General features: G+C 52.3%; 1 protein-coding gene across 6 annotated transcripts in view; it reads right to left on the reverse strand.

The window, feature by feature from the left end:
* Window positions 1-138: 138 nt before the first annotated feature.
* Window positions 139-27,712, reverse strand: part of AKAP8 (A-kinase anchoring protein 8) — a 33,214-nt gene continuing 5,640 nt past the window's right edge. For 2 of the 6 annotated variants that reach the window (XM_050337491.1, XM_050337493.1), the window contains exons 2-14: window positions 26,279-26,317; window positions 22,890-22,922; window positions 20,688-20,961; window positions 18,737-19,391; window positions 17,777-17,918; window positions 17,611-17,658; window positions 14,035-14,131; window positions 13,120-13,261; window positions 9,835-9,928; window positions 7,708-7,838; window positions 5,325-5,420; window positions 565-1,085; window positions 139-311 (exon numbers count right to left, since the gene is read on the reverse strand). In XM_050337491.1, the coding sequence (XP_050193448.1) occupies window positions 579-1,085; window positions 5,325-5,420; window positions 7,708-7,838; window positions 9,835-9,928; window positions 13,120-13,261; window positions 14,035-14,131; window positions 17,611-17,658; window positions 17,777-17,918; window positions 18,737-19,391; window positions 20,688-20,961; window positions 22,890-22,922; window positions 26,279-26,317 (2,258 nt within the window). In that variant the 3' untranslated portion in view covers window positions 139-311; window positions 565-578. Of the gene's footprint in view, window positions 312-564; window positions 1,086-2,178; window positions 2,367-5,324; window positions 5,421-7,707; window positions 7,839-9,834; window positions 9,929-13,119; window positions 13,262-14,034; window positions 14,132-17,610; window positions 17,659-17,776; window positions 17,919-18,736; window positions 19,392-20,687; window positions 20,962-22,889; window positions 22,923-26,278; window positions 26,318-27,712 lie in introns of those variants that run through there. The other 4 variants (XM_050337492.1, XM_050337494.1, XR_007631740.1 and 1 more) reach the window with 4 other exon arrangements.

The raw sequence follows: 27,712 nt of genomic DNA on the forward strand, positions 1-27,712 counted from the left end.
ACCTGTTAACGAGGAGAATGAAAATCAACGCCTTTCTCAAGTGAAAAAATTCCCCTTTCTGTGAAATAACCATGAAAGCCTTCCCTGAGTGGAGGATTTGGGGAGGAGGGAAGCACCAAACCCACGGAGCCGCCGGGATCCAATCGCTGCCTTTTATTGGTTTTGTTTTTCCAAACCTCAACTTGGTTTTTTTTTAATTTTTTTTTAATTATTTTTAATTTTTTTTTTGCCTTTTTCTTCCTACAATTCCCCCCCAACCGCAGCCGGGGGGTTTTCCTTGGACAATCTCTGCCTTCCTGCGTTTCTTCATCCTGGAGGGAGAAACCACAAGTGGAAGAAATGAAGGGAAAAACCCACGGGGAATGAGGCAAAGTGGGGGCAGCTCCGGGGCCCTCCCCTTCGTCAGACCCCAAAATGTCACCTCTGAGGTAAATAATATTCAGTTAAAATTAAAACAAAATAACAAAACAAAAATAAATTACAATAAGTTATTAATAAATAATATTAAGTTAATTTTAAAAAAACATCATAAAATAACTTAAAAATCAGGGCTCAGCCCCTCACCTTGGCTGGAATATTCACAGTTCTTCGGGCTGTGGCTCCGCAGCCGCCGGAGCCTCTTCCTCCTCCTCCTCCTCCTCCCGCTGCTGTTCCTCGCTGCCCGTGGCCGCTGCTTTATTCCCACTTTCCTCCTCTTCCTCCCCCTCCTTCCCTGCCCGCCCCTCAGTTTGATTTTGGGGTGAAAGCCCCGATTCTTGGGGCTCTCGGGGCCCCGCGGGCGGCTCTTCCGAAGGCGCCTCCTCGGCCTCCAGCTCGTCGTCCTGCAGGAACGGCGGCATCAGCAGCGGCTTGGGGGGCTGGTCCTGCTCTCCCAGGTTTTTGAGGAATTCCTCGGGTTTGGAGAACTCCTGGGAAGCTCCTCCCGCTTCCTCGGTGGCCCCGGCGGCTCCTTCTCCTTCTCCTTCCCCTTCCCCTGCCTGGGCGGCCGCGGCTTCTTCGCTCGCTCTCTGCTCGGCGCCGTCGCCGCCTTCCAGAGCCTCGTCCACGTCCTGATCCGCGATCTCATCCGTGAACGGGTCCTCCCCCTGCGGGAAAACACGGGGGACACACGGACGGTCACAGAGCCGCCCCAGGGCCGGGCGGCTCCGCCGGGAAAACGCGGGACGGGCTCGTTGCGGCCACCGAGGAAGCGGCGCCGGACGAGCCTTTAAAGCGGTGGAAAACAAAAGGATCCGCCAGGATAATCCCGAAGGATTCGCAGCGAGGGAAGAGCCCCCGGGAAAGGCGACCCCCAGGCCTGGACTGAGTCGGTGAGCCCAGGTCCGGGACGGGACCAGATCCGGGACGGGCCCAGCGGGCTCCGGGGCCGCGCCTCGTCCCGCCAGGAATTTGGGTTTAACCAAAGTCCACAGGAATTCCTCACCCCTGCGGCTCCGGGCGCCGGGAAGGGGCGGCGACGCTGCCAGGCTTTGAGTCACCTCTCTTTTTGGGAATCTGAGGACTCCAGGGACACCAAGGCCCCTCCGGAATTCGGGATTCCGGGCGGTTTAAGGTTGGGTTCTGACCCCGCTCCCCTCGCTCCGGGGGATCCGCGGCCGTTCCGGGAGCGCTCGGAGGGGCCGGGCTGGGATCGCGGCCCCAGCGCGCCCGCCGGGCTGCAAGCGGAGCGCAGACTCCCAAAAGCTCCCGGAATTCCCGGCTTTGGGATGTGCCCCCTCACCGGAGCCTCGCCCGGACCCTGCCGCGCCACGGCGAGGGCGGGAGGGGCTTGGATGGCGCTACTTTTTTTCCTCCGGAAAGCGGGAAGGACAAAGCTCTCCGGGACCCCCACCCCGCCCCGGGATCGGCCTCGATCCAGGGCCAGCCCAGCTGGCTGCTCCATGCGAGAAGATCCATGCAGGTGGAGGAGAAACCTCAACGTTCCGAGTCTCCGGACGCCCTACGGAGCGGAGCGACCGCGGCTCCGACCCCGCCATCCCGACGTCCGGGATCTCCCGGGGGAGCGGAGCCCACTCGCGGTGGAGGCTGTCCCGCCATCCCTCCGAGAGGAATCGTCAGGCCGACGGTCAAGGATCGTCATCTACGGCTGCGGCCAAGCCTGGGGTCGGCATCGCCCGGCGGCTCCGGCCTCCGGCCGGCCCGGCACGGTCATGGCGAAGGGCCGGCTCTTGGCATTACCTGGAATCCTCAGATTTTCCTCCACCCCTTTTCAGCCTGGCTTTGCACCTGGGAATGAGACGGAGACCGTGCTGGGCTGGCTCCGGAGCTCTCCCTCCTCCTGCGCTGGCCCAAGGTCAGGTGCCCGGAGCTCTGCCGGAGCCTCTGATACCGTTGCTCAAGAGGAGATGTGGATGCGCCTGCGGACCCTGGCGGGGTAGACGGAGTTGCACTTGAGTGGTCCCGGTCTTTTTGGGGGGGTTTAGTTTCAGTTTCTTAACTGGTTCTGCTCCGAGAGAGCCCCGAGGGCCGCGCTCTCTCCGTGGGTGCCGCAGGGGTGGATCTCACCCTCAGGATCAACGAGTATGAGAGGCCGGGAGCGGGACACGGAGCTCCTGGGCTGGGAGAACAGGACACAGAGGTCCTGGGCTAGGAGAACGGGACATGGAGGTCCTGGGATGGGATAACGGGACATGACTGTCCTGTGTTGGGATAACAGGACATGGCCATCCTGTGTTGGGATAATTGGACATGACTGTCCTGCATTGGGATAACGGGATATGGCCATCCTGTGTTGGGATAATGGGACATGACTGTCCTGCATTGGGATAACAGGATATGACCATCCTGCATTGGCATAATGGGATATGGCCATCCTCTGCTGGGATAATGGGACATAGTTGTCATTGGGATAAAAGGACATGGCCATCCACTGTTGGGATAACGGGACATGGCCATCCTGTGTTGGGATAATGGGATATGGCCATCCTCTGCTGGGATAATGGGACATAGTTGTCATTGGGATAACAGGACATGGCCATCCTGTGTTGGGATAACGGGATATGGCTGTCCTGTGTTGGGATAATGGGACAGACTTGTCACTGGGATAACAGGACATGGCCATCCACTGTTGGGATAATGGGACATGACTGTCCTGCGTTGGGATAACGGGATATGACCGTCCTGCATTGGCATAATGGGATATGGCTGTCCTTGGGATAACAGGACACGGTCGTCCTACACCAACTGTGAGAGGCCAGGACCAGGACACGGATGTCCTGCATTAGGATAACAGGACATGGTCATCCTGCATTGGGATAATGGGATACAACTGTCCTGTGCTGGGATAACAGGATATGGCCATCCTGCATTAGGATAACAGGATATGGCCATCCTGCACTGGGATAATGGGATACAACTGTCCTGTGCTGGGATAAGAGGATATGGCCATCCTGAGGTGGGATAATGGGATATGACTGTCCTGTGTTGGGATAACAGGACATGGCCATCCTGTGTTGGGATAACAGGACATGGCCATCTTGTGCTGGGATAATGGGATACAACTGTCCTGTGCTGGGATAACAGGATATGGCCATCTTGTGCTGGGATAATGGGATACAACTGTCCTGTGCTAGGATAACAGGACATGGCCATCCTGTGCTATTGGGATAACCAGCCGACATTGGTCACATCCTACGACTGTCCTGTGTTAACAGGGACATGGCCATCCTACATTGGAATAAAAGGGACATGGTCATCCTGTGCTGGGATAACGGGAACACAGACACCCTGTGTTTGGATAATGGGAACAGAGGCATCCTACACCGGGATAACAGGAATGTGATCATCCTACACCGGGATAATGGTGGTCACAGCCATCCTACACTGGGATAACAGGGACACAGCCACCCTGTGCTGGGATAACAGGAACATGGCCACCCTACACTGCCCAGTGTCCCATGGACACTGCCATCCCACACCAGGATAATGGGACATGGTTATCCTATACCAGGATAACAGGACATGGCCATCCTACACCAGGATAATAGGACATGGTTTTCCTAAGCCAGGATAATGGGACATGGCCATCCTACACCAGGATAACGGGACACTGCCATCCCATACCAGGATAACAGGACATGGCCATCCCACACCAGGATAACGGGACACTGCCATCCCACACCAGGATAATGGGACACAGCCATCCTACACCAGGATAATGGGACACAGCCATCCTACACCAGGATAACATGACACGGCCATCCTACACCAGGAAAACAGGACCATGGCCACCCTACACGGCCAACTCTGCGCTCCACATCCCTTTTCCCCGGACCCAGAGGTTTGGAGTCACAGCTTTTCCCTGGTTTTGGGGGTTTAGCAGAGCCTGGGCACGCTGGGAGCCGCCTCTGGCTGGGATGGGGCCAAACCCCCCCATGTGCCAGGGGGACCGGTGGGCACCTGCCGGCCCTGCCTGCAGACCGGGGTCCTCCTGCCGCATCCGGGGCCGTTCCCGGGGAACAACGCGGAGCCAAAGGCGCTTCTTTTCCTCTTCGCCTGGAGGAGGAGGAGGAGGAGGAGGAGGAAGAGGCGAGTTCTCCTCTCTCTCGGTCGCCCGTTAAACCCACCGGGATTCACCTGCAGAGCGGGGGATCCCCCCGCGCTCCCAGGGCCCCGCTGGCCCTTCCCGGCTCCGTCCTGCTGTTCCCAGCGCTGTTCCCAGCACCATTCCCAGCGCTGTTCCCAGCACCATTCCCAGTGCCATTCCCAGCACCATTCCCAGTGCCGTTCCCAGCACTGGCGAGGCCTCAGGCGATCCCGAGCCCTCCGCACGCTCCGTCGCCGCTCCGCAGCTCGGCCGGGCTCTGCTCCGCCCCTTCCCCAGGGAAGGGAAGGGAAAAAGGGGGGGGGGGGTTAATGGGAGGGTTTGTCACGGGAATGGGATCCACGTCCCGATCCCGGGGGGCTCCGTCACTCCTGGAGCTGCCCCGGCCCTGGAAATGGGGGGAAATTCCCGTCCAGGTGGGTTGGGAGCCGTCCGGGTTGGACCCAATCCTGGCAGGAATCCTCCTGCCCTTCCTGGATGAGGGAATGTGGTGTCCCCACCCAGAGACCTCTCTCGGGGGGGAAGGGTTTTTGGGCAGCTCCAGGTTTGGTGTTTTGGTTGGTTCAGTCCCTGTTTCCGGGCTGTGATCCCGGCACAGGCGCCCGACTGATGGGGGGGCAGCAACGGGACAAAACATCCCCCCAAAATCCCCCAGGAGGGGTTAAAACCTGCAGAGGAAGGAACTCCAGGACTGCAGGAGGAGAAGGCAGCGAGTGGAAGGTGCCCGGGGGCACGACGAGGCTGCCGCCGGCGCTCGGTGCCGCCGCTCGGCCGCGCTCACCTTGAGGTATTTTTCCAGCATCTTCACGATGTGTTTGTTGTTCAGGACGCTCTTGGCCACGTGTAAACTGGTTTTCTTGAACTGCTCCGCAGCCATCTGCGGGGGATGGGCACGGGGTGAGTCCAGAGGGGGAGAATTCCAAGGGATCAGGAGTTTGGGTTCCCTCCTCCTCCTCCTCCTCCCCAAGGATTGGGGACCCTGCTGTGCCATCCCACAAAACGGGGACTGAGCTCCTGCCTCGCTTGCACTGAGACAAAGCCCGGGGGAAGGTGTGGATCAGCTGAACATCCCCAGACATCCCGGGATGGAGGTCGGGATAACGGGATGGAGGCCGGGATAACGGGATGGAGGTCGGGATAACAGGATGGAGGTCGGGATAACGGGATGGAGGCCGGGATAATGGGATGGAGGCCGGGATAACGGGATGGAGGTCGGGATAACGGGATCGAGGTCGGGATAACGGGATGGAGGCTGGAATAACGGGATGGAGGCCGGGATAATGGGATGGAGGCCGGGATAATGGGATGGAGGCCGGGATAATGGGATGGAGGCCGGGATAATGGGATGGAGGCCGGGATAACGGGATGGAGGCCGGGATAATGGGATGGAGGCTGGGATAACAGGATGGAGGCCGGGATAACAGGATGGAGACCGGGATAACGGGATAGAGGCCGGGATAACGGGATCGAGGTCGGGATAATGGGATGGAGGCTGGGATAACGGGATAGAGGCCGGGATAACGGGATGGAGGCCGGGATAACGGGATGGAGGCCGGGATAACGGGATCGAGGTCGGGATAACGGGATGGAGGCTGGGATAACGGGATAGAGGCCGGGATAACGGGATCGAGGTCGGGATAATGGGATGGAGGCTGGGATAACGGGATCGAGGTTGGGATAATGGGATGGAGGCTGGGATAACGGGATAGAGGCCGGGATAACGGGATCGAGGTCGGGATAATGGGATGGAGGCTGGGATAACGGGATAGAGGCTGGGATAACGGGATGGAGGCTGGGATAACGGGATAGAGGCTGGGATAACGGGATCGAGGTTGAGATAACGGGATGGAGGTTGGGATAACGGGATGGAGGTCGGGATAACGGGATGGAGGATGGGATAATGGGATGGAGGTCGGGATAATGGGATGGAGGTCAGGATAACAGGATGGAGGTTGGGATAACGGGATGGAGGCTGGGATAACGGGATGGAGGCCGGGATAATGGGATGGAGGTCGGGATAACGGGATGGAGGCCAGGATAACGGGATGGAGGCCGGGATAACGGGATGGAGGCCGGGATAACGGGATGGAGGTCGGGATAACGGGATGGAGGTCGGGATAATGGGATTGAGGTCGGGATAACGGGATGGAGGTTGGGATAACGGGATGGAGGTCGGGATAACGGGATGGAGGTCGGGATAATGGGATGGAGGTCGGGATAACGGGATGGAGGCTGGGATAACGGGATGGAGGCCGGGATAACGGGATGGAGGCCAGGATAACGGGATGGAGGCCAGGATAATGGGATGGAGGCCGGGATAACGGGATGGAGGCCAGGAAAACGGGATGGAGGCCGGGATAACGGGACGGAGGCTGGGATAACGGGATGGAGGCCGGGATAACGGGATGGAGGTCGGGATAACAGGATGGAGGTCGGGATAACGGGATGGAGGTCGGGATAACGGGATGGAGGCCAGGATAACGGGATGGAGGTCGGGATAAAGGGATGGAGGCCGGGATAACGGGATGGAGGTCGGGATAACGGGATGGAGGTTGGGATAACAGGATGGAGGCCGGGATAACGGGACAGGGGCCAGGATAACGGGATGGAGGTCGGGATAAAGGGATGGAGGCTGGGATAACAGGATGGAGGTTGGGATAATGGGATGGAGGCCGGGATAACAGGATGGAGGCCGGGATAACGGGATGGAGGCCAGGATAACGGGATGGAGGTCGGGATAACGGGATGGAGGCTGGGATAACGTGCTGGTGTCACGTGCTTGGAGGCGAAGCCACCCCAGGGGATATTCCCGTGTCCCCACCCACAGCATCCCAATCCCTTCCCAGCCTGGGCCAGTTCACCCATCGACCCCACACTGATTATCAGTTCCCCACAATGCCCTCCAAGCCGGTTCTCATCGGCATTTTGGCACATTCCCCATGGAACGCCGGGAGAACGGACCTCGTTTAATCTCCCCAACAAAGCTCCCACCTCCCTTTTCCCACCCCCTCTCCCTGTTTTCCACCCTTTTTCGTTGCCCTAAGCAAGGCCAGGCCCTGCCCAGCCCCGAGGAGGGCTGTGGAGCCCCCCCCGAGCCCCCCTCCCTTCCCCCCGGCATTCCCGGCGCTCCGGCGGCTCCGGAGGCTCCGGCGGCTCCGGCTCACCCTGCGGTTGCGGTTGTGGTCGGCGGAGCGCAGGTGCCTCTGCAGGAGGTGGTTCTGGGCCGGGATCAGCATGTCACAGGCCATGCAGTGAGCTGCCTCGATCCTCTTGAAGAAATGCTCCTGCCCGATCCCTGCTCCCCAAATCCCAGGAAAAAAATAAAAACAAACCCAAAGTTGGGGTCTGGAGACTCCAAACGACGCCTTCCGATCCATTCCTGGATATTCCCACGTTCCCTCCTGGACAGCAAATCCACCGGAATTCACCCCACACCAGGAGCAGAGTTATCCCACTCTGGAATAATCCAGGAGCAGCAGGAGAGGTGGGAAAACAGCCCCCTCCTCCCCCCTTCCAAAGGCTGTTTTCCTGCCCTGTTTTCCCAAAATTCCCAAAACTGTGGAGCTTCTCCCGGTGCTGGGGTGGCTCCTGCTCCCTCTTTAGGCTGGGGTTGAATTGCTGAAGGGTTTAGAGCCCTTTAGCCAGCCTGGAAATCCCAAACATCAAGGCCTGGGAATCCCAAATATCAAGCCTGGAAAATGCCCAAATCAAGCCTGAAACATCCCAAACATTAGGCCTGGAAATCCAAGACATTAAGCCTGGAAAATCCCCAAAATAAGCCTGAAAAATCCCAAATATTAAGGCCTGGGAATCCAAAATATCAAGCCTGAAAAATCCCAAACATTAGGCATGGAAATCCAAGATAATAAGCCTGGAAAATCCCAAATGAAGCTTGAAAAATTCCGCATATTAAGGCTGGAAATATACAAAATATTAGGCCAGGAAATCCCAAATCAAGCCTGGAAATCCAAAATATTAAGCCTAAAAATCCCAAAATAAGACTGAAAAATCCCAAACATTAGGCCTGGAAATCCAAGACATTTAAGTCTGGAAAATCCCCAAATCAAGCCTGGAAAATCCCAAACACAGGCCCGGAAATGCATAATATTAAACCTGGAAAATCCCAAATATTAGGCCTGAAAATCCAAGATACTGGTACCTCTGATGTTGCACAATCTGCAGTGAGGATGAGCAGGATCCTTCCCCTTCCTCCTTCCCATTCCCTTTCCTTCTTCCCATTCCCCTTTCTCCTTCCCCTTTCTCCTTCCCATTCCACCTTTTCTTCCCATTCCCCTTCCCCTTCCTTCTTCCCATTTCTCTTCCCATTCCTCCTTCCTTCTTCCCTTTCCTCCTTCCCCTTCCCCTTCCTCCTTCCCATTCCCCCTCCTTCTTCCCATTCCCCTTCTCCCTTTTCTTCCCATTCTCCTTCCTTCTACCCATTCCCCTTCCCATTCCCCCTTCCTACTTCCCATTCCCCTTCCTAATTCCCATTTCTCTTCCCATTCCCCCTTCCTTCTTCCCATTCCCCCTTCCTTCTTCCCATTCCCTCTTCCCCTTCCCTCTTTCCTCTTCCCATTCCCCTTTCTCCTTCCCCTTCCTCCTTCCCATTCCACCTTTTTTTCCCATTCCCCTTCCTTCTTCTCATTCCCCTTCCCCCTTCTTTCTTCCAATTCCCTTTCCCATTCCCCTTCCTCCTTCCCATTTGTCTTCCCAATCCCCTTCCTTCTTCCCAATCCCCTTCCCATTCCCTCTTCCCATTCCCTCTTCCCATCCCCCTCCAGCTGCCAAATTCCCTGACAGGCCCCCGGGGCCGAGTTTCCCAAATCCTCCGTTTTCATTCCTGCTCAGCTCCCCCTGGAGCAGGATTTGTTGGTTTTCCCGCTCATTCCCAAGGATTCCCTTGGGAAAAGCCCCTCACCCTTGAAGGGATCTGGTTCCTCAGCTCCCCCAGGAGCGGGATTTGTTGGTTTTCCCGCTCATTCCCAAGGAATCCCTTGGGAAAAGCCCCTCACCCTTGAAGGGACCTGGTCCCTCAGCTCCCCCAGGAGCGGGATTTGTTGGTGTTCCCGCTCCTTCCCGAGGATTCCCTTGGGAAAAGCCCCTCACCCTTGAAGGGATCTGGTTCCTCAGCTCCCTCAGGAGCGGGATTTGTTGGTTTTCCCGCTCCTTCCCGAGGATTCCCTTGGGAAAAGCCCCTCACCCTTGAAGGGATCTGGTTCCTCAGCTCCCCAGGAGTGGGATTTGTTGGTTTTCCCGCCTTCCCGAGGATTCCCTTGGGAAAAGCCCCTCACCCTTGAAGGGATCTGGTTTCTGTTTGCTGCCCTCCTTCTCCGTCAGCTCCTGCCGCCGCTTCTCGATCTTCTTGTTCCTGTTGACGATGTATTCCTGCGGGAGGACGGAAATCCCACCGGGAAGGGGCTGCTTGGGAATTTCCCCACACCAGGAATGGGGGGTTCCAATCCCGGTGTCCCCTCACGGCCACCGGAGCAACAGCGGGGACGATCCCAAGAGGGGAAAAACGGGAGCCTGAGCCCGGGAAACAGCACATTCCCTGGGGAATGGGCCCAAATCCTTGGGGAATGCTCCCAAATCATTGGGGAATGGGCCCAAATTATTGGGAAATGTCTTCAAATCCTTGGGGAATGTGCCCAAAATCCTTGGGGAATGTGCTCAAATCCTTGGGGAATGTGCCCAAATCCTTGGGGAATGAGCCCAGATTACTGGGAAATGTGCCCAAATCCTTGGGGAATGCCCTCAAATCCTTGGGGAATGGGCCCAAATCCTTGGGGAATGGGCCCAGATCCTTGGGGAATGCCCTCAAATCCTTGGGGAATGCCCTCAAATCCTTGAGGAATGCCCTCAAATCCTTGGGGAATGCCCTCAAATCCTTGAGGAATGTGCCCAAATCCTCAGGGAATGCCCCTAAATCCTTGAGAAATGTCCCCAAATCCTCAGAAAACGCCCCAAATCCTCAAAAAATTCCCAAAAAGTGTTGAAAACCAGCCCCAAACCTTTCAAAAATGCCCCCCCAAATCCCTGAAAAATCCCAGTCCTTGAGAAATCCCAGTCCTTGAGAAATTCCCCCCAATCCTTGAAAAATGTCCCCCCAAATCCCTGGAAAATGACCCCCAAAACCACGTGGTGAAGGAGTGGGGCTGGAAGGGGGTGAATATCCCAAATTTAAGGCTGGAAATCCCAAATCTAGCCTGGAAATGCAAAATATTAAAGCTGGATATCCCAAATTTAAGCCTGGACATCCCAGATCCAGCCTGGCAATCCAAAATCCAAGCCTGAAAATCCCAGCTCTTAAAGCCTGGGATCCCCAATTATTGAAGTCTGGAAAAATTCCAAATCCAGCCCCTAAAAAAAAAAAATCCCAAATCTTAAGCCTGGAAATCCAAAAGCCAGCCTGGAAATCCTAAATATTGAACCTGAGAACTGCAAATGAAAGTTGGGAAATCCCAAATTAAGGCTGGAAATACCAATTTGAGGTTGGAATTCTCAAATTGGAATTCCCAAATGAAGGTTGGGATTCCCAAAAAAGGCTGGAATTTCCAACTTAAGGCCGAAAATCCCATTTTAAGGCTTGAATTCCCAACTGAAGGCTGCAATTCCCACCATAAGGATTGAATTCCCAAATGAAGGTTGAAAATCCTAATTTAAGGCTGAAAATCCCAAATGAAGGTTGGAAATCCCAAATGAAGGCTCAAAATCCCCCCAAAAAAGGCTGAAAATCCCAATTTAGGGCTGGAAATCCCAATTTCAGGCTGGAATCCCCCCTAAAAAAAGGCTGTAAATCCCAATTTAAGACTGAAAATCCCCCCCAAAAAAGGCTGAAAATCCCAATTTAAGGCTCAAATTCCCCAAAAAAAGGCTGAAAATCCCAATTTAGGGCTGGGATTCCCCCCAGTTTAAGGCCGAAAATTCCAACTGAAGGCTGAAAATCCCAATTTAAGGCTGGAATTCCCCCCCAAGAAACGCTGCAAATCCCAATTTAGGGCTGGAATCCCCCCAAAAAAGGCTGCAAATTCCAATTTGGGGCTGTAAATCCCGATTTGGGGCTGTAAATCCCCATTTGGGGCTGTAAATCCCAATTTGGGGCTGTAAATCCCAATTTAAGGCTGAAAATCCCCCCAAAAAAGGCTGTAAATCCCGATTTGGGGCCGTAAATCCCCATTTGGGGCTGTAAATCCCAGTTTGGGGCTGTAAATCCCCATTTGGGGCCGTAAATCCCAATTTGTGGCTGTAAATCCCAGTTTGGGGCTGTAAATCCCAATTTGGGGCCGTAAATCCCCATTTGGGGCTGTAAATCCCCATTTGGGGCCGTAAATCCCCATTTGGGGCTGTAAATCCCAATTTGGAGCTGTAAATCCCGATTTGGGGCCATAAATCCTGATATGGGGATGTAAATCCCAATTTGGAGCTGTAAATCCCGATTTGGGGCTGTAAATCCCCATTTGGGGCTGTAAATCCCGATTTGTGGCTGTAAATTCCCATTTGGGGCTGTAAATCCCAATTTGTGGCTGTAAATCCCCATTTGTGGCTGTAAATCCCAGTTTGGGGCTGTAAATCCCTGTAAATCCCGAGTTGTAAATCCCAATTTGGGGCTGTAAATCCCAATTTGGGGCCGTAAATCCCGTGTAAATCCCGATTCAGGGCCGTAAATCCCGATTTGGGCTGTAATCCCAGTTTGGGCTGTAAATCCCGATTTGGGGCTGTAAATCGTGATTTGGGGCTGTAAATCCCCATTTGGGGCTGTAAATCCCGATTCAGGGCCGTAAATCCCAGTTTGGGGCTGTAAATCCCAGTTTGGGGCTGTAAATCCCAGTTTGGGGTTGTAAATCCCAATCTGGGACCGTAAATCCCAGTTTGGGGCTGTAAATCCCAGTTTGGGGCTGTAAATCCCAGTTTGGGGCTGTAAATCCCAATTTGGGGCTGTAAATCCCGATTTGGGGCTGTAAATCCCAGTTTGGGGCTGTAAATCCCCATTTGGGGCTGTAAATCCCAATTTGTGGCTGTAAATCCCCATTTGTGGCTGTAAATCCCAGTTTGTGGCTGTAAATTCCCATTTGGGGCTGTAAATCCCGATTTGGGGCTGTAAATCCCAATTTGGGGCTGTAAATCCCCATTTGGGGCTGTAAATCCCCATTTGGGGCTGTAAATCCCGATTTGGGGCTGTAAATCCCGATTTAGGGCTGTAAATCCCCATTTGGGGCTGTAAATCCCCCCCAAAAAAGGCTGTAAATCCCGATTTGGGGCCGTAAATCCCGATCTGGGGCTGTAAATCCCGATTTGGGGCTGTAAATCCCCATTTGGGGCTGTAAATCCCGATTTGGGGCTGTAAATCCCGATTTGGGGCTGTAAATCCCCATTTGGGGCTGTAAATCCCCATTTGGGGCTGTAAATCCCCATTTGGGGCTGTAAATCCCAATTTGGGGCTGTAAATCCCGATTTGGGGCTGTAAATCCCGATTTAGGGCTGTAAATCCCGATTTGGGGCTGTAAATCCCGATTTAGGGCTGTAAATCCCAATTTGGGGCTGTAAATCCCGATTTGGGGCTGGAATCCCCTCCCAACCTGCAGGAACTCGACGGTCTTGTCGGGCAGTTTGGTGCCGATGTAGCGCAGCGTCTCCTTGTGGAACTTGCTCTGCAGGTGCTTCTGGATCTCCTCCTCCTCCAGGCTCCGGAATTTGCACACGGAGCAGGCGAACTGGATCCTGAGGGAACAGGGAATGGTGGGAATGAGGGATGGGATGGCACAAGGTCCAGCCCCAGTCCCCACTCAGGAGTTTCCCACCATCCCACCGGATCTGTCCTGCCCCGGGATTTTTGTAACCTTTGTCCCTAAAATCTGTGTTTTATGGGATTGGGACGCCCTGGATGAACTCATGGGATGTTCCCCCTAAAGATCCTCCTTGGGAATGCCCCGGGATATGGGAATGCCACTTTTATTCCACCTTCAAATCCCTCTTGGGATCATTTCCCAGCCCTTCTGCTCCACATTTTAACCCCCCCTTGGTGTCTCCTCATCCCACAAACAAAAAAAAACACCTGGGAAAATCCTCCTGAAATCCCAACAAACACGACATCCCAGGGGATGGAGGATATTCCCAGGAATTCTGCTCCACATTTTAACCCCCTCTTTGTGTCTCCTCATCCCACAAACCAAAAAAAACCTGGCAAAATCCTCCTGAAATCCCAGGAGATGGAGGATATTCCCAGGAATTCAGCTCCACATTTTAACCCCCTCTTTGTGTCTCCTCATCCCACAAACGAAAAAAACCTGGCAAAATCCTCCTGAAATCCCAACAATCGACATCCCGGGATGGAGGATATTCAGAATTCTGCTCCACATTTTAACCCCCCTGTGGTGTCTCCTCATCCTACAAACCAAAAAAACCTGGAAAATCCAATCCAACAGCAACATCCCAGGGGATGGAGAATATTCCCAGGAATTCAGCTCCTGATCCTGGCTCATCCCTGGGCTCACCTGTCCATGGCTCGATCCCTCATCCGGTCCCTTCTCCGCTGCTTCTCCCTCTTCTTCTTCACCTCCTCATCATCGTCCTCGCAGCCGTCGCCGGAGGCTGCGGGAACCACCGGGAATTACTCCGGGATTTTGGGAACCACCGGGAATTACTCCACAGGATTTTGGGAACCACCAGGAATTACTCCTGGGATTTTGGGAACCACCGGGAATTACTCCTGGGATTTCGGGGACCACCAGGAATTACTCCCGGGATTTTGGGGACCATCAGGAATTACTCACAGGATTTCGGGAACCACCGGGAATTACTCCCGGGATTTTGGGAACCACCAGGAATTACTCACGGGATTTTGGGAACCACCGGGAATTACTCCTGGGATTTTGGGAACCACCGGGAATTACTCACGGGATTTTGGGAACCACCGGGAATTACTCCCGGGATTTTGGGAACCACCAGGAATTACTCCTGGGATTTTGGGAACCACCGGGAATTACTCCTGGGATTTCAGGACCATTGGGAATCCCGGGGGACCACAGGAATTACTCCTGGGAACCCGGTTACTCCGGATTTTGGGGACCATCAGGAATTACTCATGGGATTTCGGGAACCACCGGGAATTACTCACAGGATTTCGGGAACCACCGGGAATTACTCCCGGGATTTTGGGAACCACCAGGAATTACTCCTGGGATTTCAGGAACCACCAGGAATTACTCCTGGGATTTTGGGAACCACCGGGAATTACTCACGGGATTTTGGGAACCACCGGGAATTACTCACGGGATTTCAGGAACAACCAGGAATTACTCCTGGGATTTCGGGAACCACCGGGAATTACTCCTGGGATTTTGGGAACCACCGGGAATTACTCATGGGATTTTGGGAACCACCGGGAATTACTCACGGGATTTTGGGAACCACCGGGAATTACTCCCGGGATTTTGGGAACCACCAGGAATTACTCATGGGATTTTGGGAACCACCGGGAATTACTCCCGGGATTTTGGGGACCACCGGGAATTACTCCTGGGATTTTGGGAACCACTGGGAATTACTCACGGGATTTTGGGAACCACCAGGGGAATTACTCACAGGATTTTGGGAACCACCAGGAATTACTCCTGGGATTTCAGGAGCCACCGGGAATTACTCCTGGGATTTTGGGAACCACCAGGAATTACTCCTGGGATTTTGGGAACCACCGGGAATTACTCCCGGGATTTTGGGAACCACCGGGAATTACTCCTGGGATTTCCGGAACCACCGGGAATTACTCACAGGATTTTGGGAACCACCAGGAATTACTCCCGGGATTTTGGGAACCACCAGGAATTACTCCTGGGATTTTGGGAGCCACCAGGAATTACTCCTGGGATTTTGGGGACCATTGGGAATTACTCACGGAATTTTGGGAACCACCGGGAATTACTCCCGGGATTTTGGGAACCACCAGGAATTACTCCCGGGATTTCGGGAACCACTGGGAATTACTCTGGGATTTTGGGGACCACCAGGAATTACTCCTGGGATTTTGGGAACCACTGGGAATTACTCCTGGGATTTTGGGAACCACCGGGAATTACTCCCAGGATTTTGGGAACTACCGGGAATTACTCCCAGGATTTCAGGAACCACCAGGAATTACTCCTGGGATTTTGGGAACCACCAGGAATTACTCCCGGGATTTCGGGAACCACCAGGAATTACTCCCGGGATTTTGGGAACCACCGGGAATTACTCTTGGGATTTTGGGGACCACCGGGAATTACTCCTGGGATTTCGGGAACCACCAGGAATTACTCCTGGGATTTGGGAACCACCAGGAATTACTCCCGGGATTTCAGGAGCCCAAAACCCCCCCTCTGAATTTGGGAGGGGGGGATCTCTCTGCTCACAACTTCTCTTGGGCTCTGGAATCTCCCCTAAGATTTCCAGGAGTTCTCGGATCCCAAACCAGGGCAAAGGGAGTGGGAAGAGCCCGGATTTTTCCAGACTCCTCCACCTGCTTTCCTGGAGGGAATTTGCTGCTTTCCTGGAGGGAATTTGCTGCTTTCTGCCCACATTCCTGATTTTCCCTCTTCACCCCATTTTTCCCAAGGCTGAAACATCCACAAATCCCGGCAGATCTTGGAGCTCGAGGGGTTCTGCTTCTCTGGAAGGATTTGGGATCTGTTCCTTAGGTGGCTTTCCCAAGAATTCTGGGATAATTCCTTCATAAAACTCTCAGAATTTCTGATAACCCCCTAATAATCCCTTGATATACCCCAATAATTCCTTATAAACCCCTAATAATTCCTCATAAAATCCTAACAATTCCACAGTAAAACATTAACAATTCCATGATAAAACCCTAGTAATTCCTTGATATAGCCTAATAATTTATAAACCCCTAATAATTCCCTAATAAAGCCCTAATAATAAAACCCTAATAATTCCTTATAAAATCCTAAAAATTCCCTGATGAAACCCTAATAATTCCCTGATAAACCCTAATAGTTCCTTATAAAACCCTAATAATAAAACCCTAATAATTCCTTGAGAAACCCCAAATAATTCCTTATAAACCCCTAACAATTCCATGACTAAACACTAACAATTCCCCGATAAAACCCTGATAATTCCCTGATAATTACTGGCAAATCCCCCCAAAAAAGCAGCAAAGTTAAGACCAAAACTCTGCCCTGTTTTGGGGCCAGAAAGCTCCGAGGTGGGAGGTGGACAATTCCCTTTGGGAAAGCTGCCTTTCCCCAGATTAATTCCTTGGAATTAACATGAATGAATGAATTAATTAACTAATTACCCCCCCCACCCAGGAGAAACCACGGGCTTTGGGCACTTCCCGGTTATCCAGGACGTGGAATTCCAGGGTGATGGAGCCCGAAACGCGGCGTGTGGTGGATCCCGGTGGGAAGCGGCGGGAGCCGGAGCGGGATTGATCCGGGAGCACCCCGGGAATGGGGGGGATGCCCCCTGCTCCTCCCAGTCCCCCTCCCAACTCCAGTTCTCCTGGAAAAGAGAAGCACAGAGAGACACCGGAGTCATTTATGGTGGGAATTCCCAGGCTGGAGTTTGATGTCCCTCCTTTTTTAGGGGTGTTGGTAAAATGGGGCTTTCCATGGAATTAATAAGGTTGGAAAAGACCCTTAGGATCACCAAGCCCAACCCTGCAGCACTTCCAAGGCCACCCCTGAGCCACAGGGGGCCACATCCCGATGTTCTCTGGGCATTTCCAGGGATGTGATTCCACCCCTGTCCTGGGCAGCCCCTTCCCAACCCTTTCCATGCAGGAATTTTCCCCAATATCCAACCCAAACCTCCCCCAACCCCTCAAATGCCCTGCAGACCCCAAAACTCACCCCAGGATCCAAATCCCACCCAATCCCAACTTTCCCACTCCGAGAGCTTTCCAGACCCCCCCTCAAGCGCAGCAAATCCCGGTGATTCCCGTGGGAATCACCAGGAGCAAATACTTCCACCACAGACGGGCTCCAAACACACTTTCTGGCTGATTTCAGACATCCCAACCCCCCAAGCAGCTGGAATATTCCCACATTTCCCATGGATGAGGTTACTTACACCTCTGTCAGCTTCATCCCCGGATTTCTCCTCTCCTTCCCCCTCGTCTGCTGCGGGAAAGACAAACAGCTCAGGGCGGGGAGAGGCAGCTCCAGAACGGGAGAAAACCCTGGGAGAGCTGGGAAAAACTGCCCAAATCCAGGGAAAAGGGCGGCTTTGGGGCCCTACCGTTGTCGGAGTCGTCGCCCTCGCTGTCGGTGCGGGGCTGTTTGGCCTCGGGATCGTCCCCGCTCTGGGATTGTTTCCGCTTCCGACCCCCTTCCCCATCGGAGCGGCCCCCGGAGCGGCTCCGGAAGCCTCTTCTCTTGGGCTGCAACAGGGACAAATCCTTGGATCAGCCAACTGCAGGCACTGGGGGATCCGAGTGTGCCCAGCCCGGCCTCCAGGGAAGCCGAAATTCTGGGATCCTGCAGGGTTGGCGGGGGGTTAGGAAAGGATTTTATGGAGGGGTTCGTGTGTCCCTGGAAGAGCGGATTTGGGATGGGATGAGCAGACTCGGGATGGATTGAACACTCCCAGGCTGTTCTGTGTCCCTGGAGAGCACATTTGGGATGGAGTGAATGGATTTGGGCATTTGGGATGGAGTGAGCACTCCCAGGCTGTTCTGTGTCCCTGGAGAGCACATTTGGGATGGAGTGAATGGATTTGGGAATTTGGGATGGAGCACTCCCAGGCTGGTTTATGTCCCTGGGGAAAGCATTTGGGATGAGGTGAACACTTCCAGGTTGTTCTATGTGTTCCTGGAGAACAGATTTGGAATGGGATGAACGTTCCCAGGCTGTTTTGTGCTCCTGAAGAGTGGATTTGGGATGGGGTGAGCAGATTTGGAATGGGATGAGCAGATTTGGGATGGGATGAGCAGATTTGGGATGGAATGAGCAGATTTGGGATGGGGTGAGCACTCCCAGGCCGTTTCATGTCCGTGGAGAGCAGATTTGGGAATTTGGGATGGGATGAGCCCTCAAGAGGCCGCTCCACGCGCAAATGCCTCCAAACCAACTCCGTGACGTCCCGCTCCGCCCAGCACAGACCCCGAACCAACTCCCCAGCGGGATCCCCCCCCAGCACCTCGTGCCTTCTCCAAGGAATCCCCCCTCCCAGCCCAGCAGGGATCCCGGGCGGGCTCACCGTGAGGGCTCCGCCGTGCCAGGGCGCGGCGCCCATCCTGTCCCTGCCGCGCTGCCGGCCCATCCCGTAGGGGACGTTCCCGTAGCGCCCCATTCCCATTCCCATGCCCATCATGCCGTAGTCGTAGTCTCCGTAGTCCCCGTAATCCCCGTAGTCTCCGTAGTCTCCGTAGTCTCCGTAGTCTCCATAATCTCCGTAATCTCCGTAGTCCCCGTAGTCGCCGTAGTCTCCGTAGTCGGGAACCAGCGCTTGGGAGAAGAGGGAGGGCAGCCGGCCTGCTCCTGCTCCGGCTCCGGCTGCGGCTCCGGCGGCTCCGGCAGCGCCCATGCCGCGCGCCCCCAGGTAGTTGAGCTCGTTCCACCGCGCCGACAGGCGCTCCGAGCTGGACGAGCCCGGGAAGGGCTCGGGGCGGCCGAAGGCGCCGAGGCGGCCGCGGGGCTGGCCCCGGCTCTGGCCGCGGCCCCGCAGGAGCCCGAAGCCGTTGTTGCCGCCGCGGCTGCGGGGCTGGTCCCGGCGAGAGTCGAAGTGGCCGCCGAAGGAGTCGCCGCGCTCGGCCGCAGCCTCGCCGTAGTCGGCGTAGCCGGGCCGGTACAGGTCGCGCTCGCTCAGCGCAGAGCGGGACTCGTACGAGTCGAACGACTCGAAGCGGAAGGAGCTGGGGGGAGGGACGTGCTCGGTACCTGGAATCGCTTCCCTCGCTCCCTTCCCAGCACCTCCCAGCCCTTCCCATCCCCTTCCATCCTTTCCCAGCCCTTCCCATCCCTTCTCATCCCCTTCCATTCCCTCCCATCCTTTCCCAGCCCTTCTCATCCCCTTCCATTCCCTCCCATCCTTTCCCAGCCCTTCCCAGCCCTTCTCATCCCCTTCCACTTTCTCCCATCCTTTCCCAGCCCTTCTCATCCCCTTCCATTCCCTCCCATCCTTTCCCAGCCCTTCCCAGCCCTTCTCATCCCCTTCCATTCCCTCCCATCCTTTCCCAGCCCTTCTCATCCCCTTCCCTTCCCTCCCATCCTTTCCCAGCCCTTCCCATCCTTTCCCAGCCCTTCCCATCCTTTCCCAGCCCTTCTCATCCCCTTCCATTCCCTCCCATCCTTTCCCAGCCCTTCCCATCCTTTCCCAGCCCTTCTCATCCCCTTCCATTCCTCCCATCCTTTCCCAGCCCTTCCCATCCTTTCCCAGCCCTTCCCATCCCCTTCCATTCCCTCCCATCCTTTCCCAGCCCTTCTCATCCCCTTCCATTCCCTCCCATCCTTTCCCAGCCCTTCCCAGCCCTTCTCATCCCCTTCCATTCCCTCCCATCCTTTCCCAGCCCTTCCCATCCTTTCCCAGCCCTTCTCATCCCCTGGTGCTCATCCCTTATCCCAGCCCTGATCCCAGGAATGCCTCATCCCTGGTGCTCATTCCCCATATCCCAGCTGTATCCCGGGAATGCCTCACCCCTGGTGCTCATTCCCCATATCCCGGCCGTATCCTGGGAATGCCTCACCCCTGGTGCTCATTCCTTATATCCCATCCCTTATCCCGGGAATGCCTCACCCCTGGTGCTCCTTCCCCTATCCCAGCAGTATCCCAGGAATGCCTCACCCCTGGTGCTCATTCCCTATCCCAGCCCTTATCCCGGGAATGCCTCACCCCTGGTGCTCATCCCAGCCCAGATCCCAGGAACGTCTCACCCCTGGTGCTCATTCCCTGTCCCATCCCTGATCCCGGGAATGCCTCACCCCTGGTGCTCATTCCCTCCCCCATTCCCGATCCTGGGAATGCCTCACCCCTGGTGCTCATTCCCTATCCCGGGAATGCCTCACCCCTGGTGCTCATTCCCTATATCCCATCCCTTATCCCGGGAATGCCTCACCCCTGGTGCTCATTCCCTATATCCCGGCTGTATCCCGGGAATGCCTCACCCCTGGTGCTCCTCCCCTATCCCAGCAGTATCCCGGGAACGCCTCACCCCTGGTGCTCGTCGGCGGTGCCGTCGGCGGTGCCGGCGCTGCCCTCCTTGGACAGCATGTCGAGGCGCTGGTTGATCTTGGCGATGATGGAGTCCGAGTTCTCGGCGCCGGCTCCGTCGGCTCCGTAGGCGGCGGCGGCGGCTCCGTCGGAGCCCATTCCCAGCTCCGAGGCCTTGGGGGCGTCCCAGCCGCCGGAAGCGGCTCCGTAGCCGTAGGAGGCGGCCGAGGGCGCGGCCGAGCTCTGGGGGGTGTAGTAATCGTAGCCTTCATAGCCTGCGGGAAAGCAACTCAGATCAACTCCAATCAACCAAAATCAACTTCAATCAGCTGAAATCCTCCCAAACTGCTCCCAGTTATTGGGATTGTAACTGAAATCAACTGAAATCAGCTGAAATCCTCCCAAATTGCTCCCAGTTATTGGGATTGTAACTGAAATCAACTTCAATCAGCGGAAATCCTCCCAAACTGCTCCCAGTTATTGGGATTGTAACTGAAATCCACTTCAATCAGCTGAAATCCTCCCAAACTGCTCCCAGTTATTGGGATTGTAACTGAAATCCACTTCAATCAAACTGCTCCCAGTTATTGTAACTGAAATCAATCTCAATCAACTGAAATCCTTCCAAACTGCTCCCAAATATTGGGATTGTAACTGAAATCAACTTCAATTAATGAAATCCTCCCAAACTGCTCCCAAATACTGGGATTGTAACTGAAATCAACTTCAATCAGCTGAAATCCTCTCAAACTGCTCCCAATTATTGTGATTGTAACTGAAATCCACTTCAATCAACTGAAATCCTCCCAAACTGCTCCCAAATATTTGGATTGTAACTGAAATCCACTTCAATCAACTGAAATCCTCCCAAACTGCTCCCAAATATTCTGACTGTAACGATTAAAAACGTGGTTTATAGTCTAAAACATCCCGGTATAAAAATATTATAAAGAGTTTTTAGTATTGTAAAAAATAAATGTATTCGATATATTGATAATAAAGTGTTATAAATACTTTTTAATGTTTTAAAGGCTAAAGATATTTCATATCATAATATAATTAAAGTCTTGTCAACACTTCTTAATACTATAAAGACCAAAGATATTTGATATAATATATTGATAATAAAGTGTTATAATCAATTTTTACTATTACAAAGACTAAAGATATTTGAGATCAGAATATATTGATAATAAAATGTTACAATCAATTTTTGCAATTAAAAAGACTACAGATATTTGATAGCATAATATATTGATAATAAAGTGCTATTAATACTTTAGTATTATAAAGACTAAAGATATTTCATATCATAATCAAATTCTTATAAATACTTCTTAATGTTGTAAAGACTAAAGGTATTTGATATCATAATATATTGATAATAAAGGGTTATAAACCCTTTTAATATTATAAAGGCTAAAGGTATTTGGTATCATAATATATTGATAGTAAAGTGTTATAAACTCTTTTTAATATTATAAAGACTAAAGGTGTTTGATATCAAAATATATTGATAACAAAGGATTATAAATACTTTTTAATACTATAAAGACTAAAGATATTTCATATCATGATATAATTAAAGTCTTATAAATATTTTTAATATTATAAAGACTAAAGATATTTGACATCATAATATATTAATAATAAAGGGTTATAAACCCTTTTTAATATTATAAAGACTAAAGATATTTGACATCATAATATATTAATAATAAAGGGTTATAAACCCTTTTTAATATTATAAAGACTAAGGCCATTTAATATCATACTATAATTAAAGTGTTAGAAATACTTTTTAATATTTTACCATTATAAAGACTAAAAAGATATTATTGTAAAAGATAAAATATCGTAGGTTTTTTTATTACAAAGACTAAAAAGATATCCCATATTACACATTGATAATAAAATATCACAAAGATTTTTATATTATAAAGAATTTTTACTACTAAATTATGTCTTATATTATAAAAGATATTGAAAGTAAAATATTATAGACATTGCTATAAAGGGAACAATTCTATTTTACGTCATACAATATATTTAAATATCATCCTTTTCATTACCATAAAGCCTAAAGTATTTTATAAAATACTTTGGTAATAAAATATTAGACTTTTTCACATTAAAAAGATTGAGGGAGTATTTGGGAGAAGAGCTGGAAGGGCTCCCAAATCCCGGGATTCTGCACACCCACCTTGCCAGCTCGAGGCGTTCGTGGCGTAGGAACCTGGGCAGGACAGACAGAAAAGGACATTTCAGCTCCAAAATCACCCCAAAAGGGCATTTCAGCTCCAAAATCACCCCAAAAGGGGCATTTCAGCTCCAAAATCACCCCAAAATCACCCCAAAAGGGGCATTTCAGCTCCAAAATCACCCCAAAGGAGCATTTCATCTCCAAAATCATCCCAAAATCACCCAGAAGGGCATTTCAGCTCCAAAATCACCCCAAAGGTGCATTTCAGCTCCAAAATCACCCCAAAATCACCCAGAAGGGCATTTCAGCTCCAAAATAACCCCCAAAAGGACATTTCAGCTCCAAAAACACCTTAAAGGGCATTTCAGCTCCAAAATCACCCCAAAATCACCCCAAAGGGACATTTCAGCTCCAAAATCACCCCAAAATCACCCCAAAAGGGCATTTCAGTTCCAAATCACCCCAAAAGGGGCATTTCAGCTCCAAAATCACCCCCAAATCACCCAAAAGTCGCATTTCAGCTCCAAAATCATCCCAAAGGTGCATTTCAGCTCCAAAATCATCCCAAGGAACATTTCAGCTCCAAAATCATCCCAAAGGGGCATTTCAGCTCCAAAATCATCCCAAAGGGACATTTCAGCTCCAAAATAACCCCCAAAAGGACATTTCAGCTCCAAAATCACCCCAAAAGGGCATTTCAGCTCCAAAATCATCCCAAAAATCACCCCAAAGGGACATTTCAGCTCCCAGAACACCCCAAAAAGGCAGAGCTCGGGAGAAAATGTCCAAAATCTGCTGAAAAAGCGCTGGATCCTCGGCAGGGAACGGGAGAGGAGGGAGGGGGGAGGTCCAGGGGGGATAAGGAAATAAAGGTGCTTTTTAGGGGGATTGGACACAGGTTTGAGTGTTTGGGATGGGAAATAATTCCAAGGAGCCCAGAAAACCCCTCGGGATGCAGGAAAACAGCAGCAAAAATTGATGTGCTGGAAAAAGGGTTCAGGAGCATCTCCTGCTTTCCTGCTGGGGGGAAAGGGGAGGGAAAGGGGGAGGAAAAAGGGGGAAGGAAAAGGGGAGAGGAAAAAATGGGGAAGGAAAAGAGGGGAAGGAAAAAGGGGGGAGGAAAAGCGTGAAGGAAAAACAGTGGAGGGAAAAGTGAGGAGGGAAAAGGGTGAAGGAAAGAGGGAGAAGGAAAAAGGAAGAGGAAAAAGGGGGAGAAGGAAAGGGGGAGGGAAAAGGTAAAGGAAAAAGGGAAGGAAAAAAGGGAGAGGAAAAAATGGGGAAGGAAAAGGGGGGAAGGAAAAAGGGGGGAGGAAAAAGGGGGAAGGAAAAAAAAGGGGGAAGAAAAAAGGGGAGGAAAAAGGGGAAAGAAAAGAGGAGACAAAAAAGGAAGGAGGAAAAAGGGGAAGGAAAAAGGGGGAGGAAAAAGGGGAAGGAAAAAAAGGGGGAAGAAAAAAGGGGAGGAAAAGGGGAAAGGGGAAGAAGGAAAGGGGGGAGGAAAAACAGGAGGGAAAAAGGGGGAGGGAAAAAGGGGAAAGAAAAAGAGGAAGGAAAAGGGGGGAGGAAAAAGGAAGGAGGAAAAAATTGGGAAGGAAAAAGAGGGAGAGGAAAAGAGGAAGGGAAAAAGGGGGAAGGAAAAGGGGAAGGAAAAGGAGAGGAAAAAAAGGAGAAGGAAAAAGGGAGAAGGAAAAGGGGAGAGGAAAAGGGGGAAGGAAAGAAAGGGGGAAGAAAAAGGGGAGGAAAAGAGAGAGGAAAAGGAGGAAGGAAAGGAGAGGAAGGAGGGAAAAGGGGGAGGAAAAGGAGGAAGGAAAAGAGGGAGGGAAAAGGGAGAGGGAAAAGGGGGAAGGGAAAAGGGGAAGGAAAGGAAGGAAAGGGAGAAGGAAAAAGGGGGAAGAAAAGGAGGAAAAAGGGGGAGAAAAAGGGGGAGGGAAAAAAGGGAGAGGAAAAAAAGGGGAAGGAGAAAGAGGAGGAAAATGGAGAGGGGAAAAAAGGGGGAGGAAAAGGGGGAGGAAAGGGGGAAGGAAAAGGGGGAGGAAAAGAGGAGGAAGGAAGAAAAAGGGAGGAAGAAAGGAGGGAAGAAAAGGGGGAAGGAAAGGAGGAGAGGAAAAGGAGGAGAGGAAAAAGGGGAAGGAAAAAGAGGAGGGAAAAAGAGGAGAGGGAAAGAGGGAGAAGGAAAAAGAAGAGGAAAAAGGAAGGAGGAAAAGGGGAGAAGGAAAAGGAGGAGGAAAAGAGGAAGGAAAAAGGGAGAAAAAGAAGGAAAGGGGAGGAAAAGAAGTAAGGAAGGAAGGAGGAAGAAGAAAAGGGAGAAGGAAAAGAGAGGAGGAGAAAAAGAGGGAAAAGGAGAGGAAGAGGAAGGAGAAAGGAGAGGAAAAAAGGAGGAGAAGAAAAAGGGAGGAAAAAGGAGGAGGAAAAAGGGAAGGAAAGGAGGAAAAAGGAAGGAAAAGGGAGAAGGAAAAAAGGAAGGAAAAAGGAGAGGAAAAAGGAGAAGGAAAAGGAGGGAAGAAAAGGGGAAGGAAAAAGGGGAGGAAAAGGGAGAAGGAAAAAGGGATGGAAGGAAAAGAGGAGAAAAAGGGGGAAGAAAGGGGGAGGAAAAAAGGGAGAGGAAAAAAATGGGGAAGGAGAAGGGAGGAAGGAAAAAAATGGAGAGAGGAAAAAAGGGGAGGAAAAGGGTGGAGGAAAGGGGGAAGGAAAAGGGGGAGGAAAGAGAGGGGAGGAAAGGGGAAGGAAAAGGGGGAAGAAAAAGGGGAGGAAAAGGGGAGGAAAAACAGGAGGGGAAGGAAAGGGGGAGGAAAAGAAGGGGAAAAGAAAAAGAGGAGAGGAAAAAGGAGAGAGGAAAAAAGGGGGAAGGAAAAGAGGGGAAGAAAAGAGGTGGAGGAGAAAAGGGGGAAGAAAAGGGGGGAGGAAAAAAGGGAGAGGAAAAAATGGGGAAGGAAAGAAGGGAGGAAGGAGGAAAAATGGAGAAGAGAGGAAGAAAGGGTGGAGGAAAGGAGGAGGAAAAGGAGAGAGAGGGGGGAGGAAAGAGGAAGGGAAGGAAAGGGGGAAGGAAAGGGGGAAGGAAAGGGGGAAGGAAAGGGGGAAGGAAAGGGGGAAGGAAAGGGGGGAGGAAAAAGAGGGAGGAAAAAGAGGGGAGGAAGAGAGGGGGAAGGAAAGAGGGAAGGAAAAGAGGAAGGAAGGGGGAAGGAAAGGGGGGAGGAAAAAGAGGGAGGAAAAGAGGGGGAAGGAAAAGGGGGAGGGAAAAGGGGGAGGAAAAGAGGGGAGGAAAAGAGGGGAGGAAAAGAGGGGAAGAAAATAGGGGAGGAAAGGGGGAAGGAAAGGGGGAAGGAAAGGGGGAAGGAAAGGGGGAAGGAAAGGGGGAAGGAAAGGGGGAAGGAAAGGGGTTCCCCCCAGCTCACCCTGCGTGCTGGTGGTGCCGGTGTTCCAGGTGCCGTATCCTGCAGGGAAAGAGCAGAGCTGTGAGCAGGGGGAGCTCTTCCTGTCCCTTCCCTGACCCCCATCCCAACAGAGCCCCCAATTCCAGCTGCCATCCCACGTTCCACCGCTCAGGAAACGCCCCAAGGAGATGTCCTGCAGAATTCCAGGAGCTCCAGGGAATGAGGGCACCGAGTTCCACTGGGATAAACCCTCCCAGGCACCGGAGCAGGGATGTTCCCACTGGGACACAGCAGCAGAAGCCTCCTTTTCCCTTGGGAATATCCAGTTTTTGGAGGGGTCCCCCAACTTGGCAGAACTTCTTTATTTTTGGCCCATTTTTGGCCAAATTTCTCTGGTTTCAGAGCCCCCTCCTCAGCTCTGCATAATTTCCCATTTTCTTGAGACAGCCCCGATTTTCCAAAGCTTTTCATATTCCCAGAGGTGATCCCGATTTTTCCAAGCTTCTGGAAGACATTTTTTGGGAGAGAACCCCCAGTTTTGCAAAGCTTTTCTCTTTTTTTGGAGGAACCCTCTGTTTTGCCAAACTTCTCCATTTCTGGAGATGCCCCCCCCTCAGTTTTGCAAAGCTTTTCCATTCTTGGAATCACCTCCCAATTCCACATAATCTTCCCTATTTCCTGGAGGGAGCCCCCAATTTTTCCGTAACTTTGACTTTTTAGAGGCAGACCCCAATTTTCCTAAAACTCCTGCTTTGTTTTGTTTTGGTTTTGTTTTTTGACAACCCCCCAACGCTGCAAATCCTTTACTTTTTAAGACAATTCCCAATTTTAGGAACTCTTCTCCCAGCACAAACCCCTCAAACACCTCCAGGACCTCTTTCCCTCTGAATTTTTTCCATGGGGAAGCACCTAAAGCAGCCAGAATTCATGGAAATCACGGGGAAAACAATCCCTGAGGGAAGTTTGATTCCTAGAAAACCACAGGAGCAGCAAAACAGGAAGCAGAGCCCGGAAACTCCGGCACAGTCCGAGCCTCATTCCTGGATAATTCCCCTTCCCACCGTGGGAGCGTGGGGGTTGTTCCCAGTTCAGCTCCTCTTCCCAGCGGGATGAGCTTTTCCAGAGGCCAGGATGGGCTTTTCCAGCTGGTCTGGGGGTTCCTGGGGAGGATCAGGTGTGGAATTCCGGCTCCATCCTGCACATCAACCCCCCCTCCTTGGATTCAAATCCCTGCTATCCGGCGATTCCCAGGCCTGGCTGCCACAGGGATCATCCCAGCAGTGGGAAAGGGCAGCGATCCCAGCACAGGGAAAGGTTTTTCCAGGCAGGTCCCCCAGTTTCCCAGGGACACCAAAAGCAGTTCCGCGTTCCTGATCAATCCCAGCTCCCCTCACTCCCGGTTTTGAGCTGTTTCCAAGAAATCCTCGGGAATGTCGATCCAGGAGGCAAAACCAG

The sequence above is a fragment of the Myiozetetes cayanensis genome, unplaced genomic scaffold, assembly GCF_022539395.1.
Source record: "Myiozetetes cayanensis isolate MyiCay16 unplaced genomic scaffold, myiCay2020 scf67, whole genome shotgun sequence".
Lineage (NCBI taxonomy): Eukaryota > Metazoa > Chordata > Aves > Passeriformes > Tyrannidae > Myiozetetes > Myiozetetes cayanensis.